Here is a 7,197-nt window from a genome sequence, read left to right as displayed (position 1 = left end):
TTAGGAGGGAGACTCTCATTGTAATCAGGGAAGATTTTTGTTAAGCAATACCTATTGTAATCAGGGACTCTCTCTCATTGTAATCAGGGAGGATTGTTGCTAGGCAAAACCTATTGTTGAGTGTCAAGTCATTGTACCCAAGTTTGGCTTTAGGAGGGTGTTAGAAATATAAGCCCAACTTGTCCCTAAGCCATCAATCAAATGTGCATAGGATAAAACGCTAGCCTAAACTAGAGTCAAAGTGTAAAGCATCACTCCACATGTCCATCCACATGTCAAGGGGCATCCCTAGCCTCAAGGGGTCATGGAGAAATCAGTGGAAAAGAATATGTATGCACCTCTTCAGTCATGTCAATAGTGCACCTCCTCAAAGGCTATAAAATCCCATGTAACTTGTTCGTTTCAATCGAATGCAATCTATGTTAATCCTTATTATGAATGGTTCTTTGGTTTTTCCACCATGATTACAACATAGCTCTTACTGAACCTTTGACTTCTCCACACATCCATGAAGCTCCTACAAATAAAACAATAGAAAACTTAAGTAAAACAAACCTAGGCATATGCTAGGAAGCAAAAGAATCTTACTAGAGCACGAGAAAATATATTAATTGTCATAGGGTTGTCCATTGGGCCATGGGACAGAGTTTAGGGAGAGGGATGCTTCTCCCCCACCCTTGTCCACAAAGGTTCTAAGTGCTGGATGGCATGGGGCCGCTCGATAAACCTTTCCCCCCTCGGGGGAGGAGGAGTGTGAGGCGCACACATAACAACTGACACATAGCAATGACTCTTAGCAAGGGATATCTTGGCTCTCGCAAAACGATGAGCACAAGAAATGTGATATGTAGTGTGAATTGCAAAATTTTTGTGAATCATCGAGTCTTTAAATGCAACCTGCACCCGCGGCTCATCCAAGGGCATGTTTGCCTAAGTGTCCACATGACCCCCACGCCAAACCCCCCTCCTCCTCCCACGTAGCGGACGGAGGGGTGGCACAAAGGGGTGGAGGTGGCCGTCTGAGCGCACCTCCTCCTCTTGCCTCCCCTGCTCACAGGGGAGGCGAGGATGGCGGGACAATCGTACTACCACGGTTGGTTGAACTGCATCGCCAGTGCACCATGTGACAACCCGCCGCAAGGGTGATAACATGACCCCCTTGGAGTGCATGCCAAGGGGGACAACTTTTGCAACCGACTGTCACCACGCGACAGTGCTAGTGTGTCAAGAAAGGGCTTGCAAGCAAGGGGGAAGGGGACAAGCACCCCTCCTCGATTGTGACCGAATGAATGGACCACAAATCAAGCAAGGCTACCTACTACTGAGTTTAAGCATATCACTAAGCCGAGGAAAAGAAACTAACAAGGATTTCCCTAGTAGCACGGCATGAGCAAACCGGAAAGAGCCAAGCTTGAGAATTGTGCAGCCTTGTCGTGCGAATTATAGTCTGGAGAGGCGTCCTCTGTGATGGACTGGGCCCATCCCCTTTCTGAGAAGGTGAGAGCCCCATCGAGGCACTATCAACAACGAGTCGGGATGCTTGGGAATACAGCCTTAAGTGGGTGGTAGATTCCATCCAAGGCTAAATACGGGCAAGAGACCGATAGCAAACAAGTAACATGAGGGAAAGATGAAAAGGACTTCGAAAATAGAGTTAAAAAGAGCTTGAAATTACTGGGAGGGAAGCGAATGGAGACTGCGGATGCGCCCTAGTCAGATGCAAAATGATGTGAGCTGGTTCGTTGCTCAACGCACGCACTGGTCAGTGTGGTATGGCTTGGTGGGACAAGAGCGAGCAGGGTCTAGTCTACCATCGATGCCGTCGTGTCAGTTGAGGAACGAAGCATGCACCACGCATGGCGAGCTTTTAGCATCTGCACGCTCGAGACACTGGTGCTCAAGGTTTTTCATCCAGCTCGTCTTTAAATACGGACCAAGGAGTCTAACATGTATGTGAGCCGGTGGGTGGCAAACCCACTGAGGCACAAGTAGCTTGACAGGTGGGATCCCCCTCGCGAGGGTGCACCATGACTGATCGTGATCTTCTGTGAAAGGTTTGAGTGGGAGCATGCCTACTGGGACCCGAAAGATGGTGAACTATGCCTGAGCAAGGCAAAGCCCAAGGAAACTCTAATGGAGGCTTGTAGTAATATTGATGTGCAAATCGTTCGTTAGACTTGGGTATAGGGGCGAAAGACTAAACGAACCATCTAGTAGCTGGTTCTCTTTGAAGTTTCCCTCAAGATACCTGAAATCATCGTAGTTTTATTAGGTAAAGCGAATGATTAGAGGCATCAAGGGTGAAACACCCTCGACCTATTCTCAAACTTTAAATAGGTAAGCGACCGGCGTTACTCTGTTAAGCCCCATGCGGAATGGGAGATCCAAGTGGGCCATTTTTGGTAAGCATAACTAGCGGTGCGAGATGAACTAAAAACCGGGTTATGATGTCAAACTCCACGCTAATCTAGATCCCACAAAGGGTGTTGATTGATTAAGATAACACGACAGTGGTCATGTAAGTGTGGAACAACTCATTTGCCAAATCAACTAGCTCCAAAAATGGATGGCACTAAAGTGTGCAACCAACACGGCCATGGGGGTGAGTGCGAGGCCCCGATGAGTAAGAGGGTGTGGGGTTCATAGCGTAGCGGGTGTAAGCTCAAGTGAAATGGCCCCCATATTAAATCTTGGTAGTAGTAGCAAATATTCAAATGAGAACTTTGAAGACCAAAGTGGAGAAAGATTTCATGTGAACAGTAATTGGTCACGGATTAGTCATGTGTCCAAGGGTGCAATGCATGTCGTGTATCGAACCAAGACATAGCGGTGTGGATGGCCACGCGACTGAACCCGGAGATGTCGGCGAGACCTTGGAAGAGGTGTAGAATAAGTGGGAGCCTTTTGGCACAACTGAAATACCACTTTTGGTCTAAAGGCACACTCGTGTGTTGATCCAGGTGTAAGACATTGTGAGGTGGAGAGTTTGGCTGGGACGGCGCATCTGTTAAAAGATAACGCATGTGTCCTAAGATGAGCTCAACAAGAACAAAAATCTCGTGTGAAACAAATGAGTAAAAGCTCATTTGATTTTTATTTTTTTTCATGAGGTCTTATTCCATTCCTAGTCGCACCGAAAATTTCACCCGGCTACACACACACCATACTAACCACACATACACAAACCCGAGTACCACAAGGGGGTAATCCCGCGGCTTAGTCACTCAGCCGATCGGAGTGAACACCATGCACAGCTTTGGTAGAACTCGGCATTGTAAGTGGAGTCACGATCTTTGATGTCCATGGCAACTATTGTTCTTGATCTAGAGCATAAGCTTGAAGGGCAAGCATTGCACACTATTGTCGGTGTAGGATCGCCATGCCGAAAAGAAAGGTGGAATAATCAAGCGCCATGACGACGGAACGATGATGGCCTACGGAGTACAGATGGTTGCCTACGTGTCCACCTGCATGTGAACACACCCTTAGTGTAAGATGTCCCCAAGAAGATTTGAACCCTAGACCTCCCTTAGAAAGTCCAAAGCTCATTTGATTTTGATTTTCAGTATGAACACAAACTATGAAAGCATGGCCTAGACCTCCTGTAGAAAGTCCAAAGCTCATTTGATTTTGATTTTCAGTATGAACACAAACTATGAAAGCATGGCCTATTGATCCTTCAGTTTTTTAGAATCTAAAGCTAAATGTGTCAGAAAAGTTATCTCAAGGATAACTGGCTTGTGGGAGCCAAGCTTTCATAGTGGGTTTACATACAAGTTAGTTTTACCGTACTAATGACTGGTGCAACAATAGTAATTCAACTTAATACGAGAGGAACCGCCAACTTAGTACAAAAGGAACCATTGATTCACATAATTGGTTATTGTGCTTGGTTGAAAAGCCACTCTGTCCATTGGTGCCATTTGGTTTGGAGAAATACCATAGAAGTGTATTTTCTAGGGTCTGTACGTGTAGCAGACTAATAGCGTGAACTTTAGTACAGATTAGCTTGTAGAATTCAATAGTGGATTGTTTTTAAGGTTTTCCAGCTTCTTGTTTTCTTTCTTGGCCTCAAGTTGTATGACCTTTCTGGGCATTCGGCTCACTCAGATAAACACGGGCTTTCAGAAGATTCTATGTAAGAAAAGCAAAAAAGAGATTCAGTATATACTTCTGCTTCTTGCATTTTCTTTCAAAGATCACGCTTTTCTCCTTTTCTGGTTTTTGATTCGAAAAAGCATGTGTGTTTTCAAATGACAACAACAAGCTCGCACCGCTGAAAAAACCAAAGAAAGATCCTCCACGCAGAATAAAAAGAACTTTGAAGTATTTAAAGTAAATATATATTGGTGAGTTTTTCTATATTTTTGAATTTTGAAGTCAGAACCTGCAAAGAATGCAACGTCTCTCTTTCGCACTCACACGAGCGTCCTGTGCGTGTGTGTGCAGCAGTTTTTGGGAATGCCAAAATCCCCTTCAAACCCCTGTGAAGGCATGGTGACTTTGCTGGGAAACATCAACTAAACCAGGAGGTTTGTGATATGATGCCTACCTGGAAGTCAAAGAGGGGATGCGGGGGACAAAGACGGTGCTGAGGGGCCTTTGGATTGAGTCATCTCATTCGCTTGGTCACGAAGGGGCATCCTTCCACTGTTCTCGGTTATGTTAACCCCATCCACTAGGCGCAATCCAACTGCATCATCTTCCAAAAGATTGCCATGAAGCTTTTCAGGAACTCCGTTGATTGCATCAACATATCTTTGGTCTGAAAAATGGCAGCCATCCTCTCCTTCCAGCTATGCTCGGAAACCAAAGAGTCGGAGCTGGGAAGCCAAGCTGCCACCAGATCCTAACTTGTCGTACTTCTCCATCATACTCTGCAAGTCATCATCCGAGGAGACAGAAACCAGGGCATCCAGATCCTCATCTGGAAGCTGATACCTTAGGCCAAGGGGCGCACCATAGAACCGTGCCATCTTGGACACAAACTCAGCAAAGCTGATATCTCTGCTGACAGCAATGTTGCAGGTTTCACCTCCAACATACCAGAGCTTTCCATCAACTGGACGGGGCATGATGCGACCACCAAAGCTACACATGAGCTTAACACGGGAAGAGGGGACAGCCTCCGTGGTCTCTTCCGCCATGTGCTGCTCACAATGGCATTCAGACATGAGGACAGTAGACTGGGGGTGGGATTCTCCATCAGAAAAGGAAAACTTAACATCTGCAGGTAATTTGAGCTGGTCTATGGAGTGCTCAGGAACCACATATGTATTTCTGTGTGTAGTGTTCTCATGAAGAATCTCTGTGTACTCAGCTTGAAGAAATCTAGGGTTTACCTGTTGGAGGTGAAGCTGTAGTTGATTAAGCTCAGGAAGCACACGATCAGCGAGCGGAGGATCATCAGAACAGAACTAGAGAGCTTGGAGTGATCAGGGAAGAGCTGATCGTCAGGATGAGGGAAGGTATCGATTGAAAAATTGGGCCCTAAGCAAGACCACCATAGCTGATGCTTCTTTTTCTGAGATTCCAAAGCTTCCATGGCGGTGCTTCCCATGCTGAGAGACTGTCTGCAGAGGTGCCCTAGAGGCTGCACGCCATGAGAGCAAAAGCTCAAGGGGTCGTGCCTACCAACAGAGATCTTCATGGCAACACCATTGAGGGAGGAGAGTGGGGAGAAGGAAGAGAAAACCACGCCAAGCTATCAAGATTTGCCCTATTCTGAGCTTCTTCTGATGCTGGCTATGGTCTATGGCTATCGCAAGACTGCTTCTGGTGCTTTCTACTATATATAAAGGATATGCCCTGAACAGCGATGACCAGGATGCTTTGAAGTGTTTTGAACATATGCAGCATGAGGGCTTTTCTGTAAACGCAAGCGAATAGACATGTATTCTTTTGGACGACATTCATCATGGGATCTAACAACATGGTCAGGAGCTATCTTTTCAAAAATGTTATCACTTGGTTTGCATTAATAGATGTCAATCTGGTGCTTTGGTGGATATGTATGCCGAATGTCAATCTCGTGCTTTGATGGATATGTATGCCAAGTGTGGTGCAGACCGAGTGTTTAGGGAGCCTTCTCAGAATTTCATCTCTTGGAAGGCACTAATCGCAGGATATACCACCAAACAGGGCCAAGCAGAGCTATTTTGAATGGATACCAGGTGAGGGCCTCTCACCAAATGCAGTGTTCTTTGCTGGGAATGCCTGGTGGGTCTTGCCTGAAGGAAAAGAGTAAGCAGGGGGCTGTGGATCTATGCATTTTTTGCTCCTCCAGTTTTGGGAAGAGTAGACCAGTTCACAAGGATGAACAAATTTACTAATTCCTGGAAAAAGATACTCTGATTTGCAATGCTCTGATTGATATGTATGCCGAGCATGGTGCTCTCAGAACTGCAGTACTTTGATGGATATGTATGCTGAGTGTGATGCAGACTAAATGCTTGAGGAGATCCCTTCTTGGGATGTCATCTCTTGGCATGCACTAAATGCGGGATATGCCCAACAAAGCAGCACTGAGGGTGAAGGCCTCTCACCAAATGCAGTGTCTTTCACTTGCATTGATAGCCTATGGAATTTCACAAGGGGATTGCTAGACATGGATGACCAAAAAATAATATTTTGCTCGCAAGGGTATGGTGAATATGCATGTCAAGTGGGGTGCTCTCAATGCATGAAGCATGAGAGGGGCTGTCTTTGCTTGCATCCTTAAAGCCTGTGGCAGCAGAAGAGCAGTTACAAGAAACAAATTTGTCATCAAATTGGTAGACAGAGGTTGCTGGGAAATGATTATGTACTTGATGACTATGAATGCCAAGCGGAGTGCTCTTGCAAAAGCACACCGATTGCTTGCACCTTGAAAATCTGTTGCAGCGTAAGGGCAGTTGACAAGGGGGACTGAATTCCAGACAAGGGCTGATACAATATTATTGTGCTTGGCACTGCTTTGGTGGATATGTATGCTCTCACGAAAGCAGCACAAGTGCTCTAGGAGCTATCTTTCAAAATGTTATCACTTGGTTTGCATTGATAGATGTCAATCTGGTGCTTTGGTAGATATGTATGCCAAATGTCAATCTGGTGCTTTGATGGATATGTATGCCAAATGTAGTGCAGACCGGCTGTTTAGGGAGCCTCGTTAGAATTTCATCTCTTGGAAGGCACTAATCGCAGGATAGACCAAACAGG

General features: G+C 45.8%; 1 protein-coding gene and 2 pseudogenes across 1 annotated transcript; 2 read left to right on the top strand and 1 right to left on the bottom strand.

The window, feature by feature from the left end:
* The first annotated feature begins 788 nt into the window (after nt 1-788).
* Nucleotides 789-940, top strand: LOC147628312 (5.8S ribosomal RNA; annotated as a pseudogene).
* A 351-nt stretch (nt 941-1,291) lies between these two features.
* On the top strand, nt 1,292-4,222 carry LOC147628311 (25S ribosomal RNA; annotated as a pseudogene).
* Nucleotides 4,223-4,796: 574 nt separating this feature from the next.
* On the bottom strand, nt 4,797-6,296 carry LOC147628310 (RAF-like serine/threonine-protein kinase PRAF). The gene has a single exon (XM_086814059.1). The coding sequence runs from the start codon at nt 5,172-5,174 to the stop codon at nt 4,797-4,799; it is 378 nt and encodes a 125-aa protein (XP_086670185.1). The 5' UTR covers nt 5,175-6,296.
* Nucleotides 6,297-7,197: the final 901 nt, after the last annotated feature.

This window comes from Cibotium barometz, chromosome 19, assembly GCF_041138505.1.
Source record: "Cibotium barometz isolate CiBa-2024 chromosome 19, ASM4113850v1, whole genome shotgun sequence".
Classification (NCBI taxonomy): Eukaryota; Viridiplantae; Streptophyta; class Polypodiopsida; order Cyatheales; family Cibotiaceae; genus Cibotium; species Cibotium barometz.
Note: the sequence above shows the minus strand (reverse complement) of the source record. Positions and strands in the feature narration are given on the sequence as shown.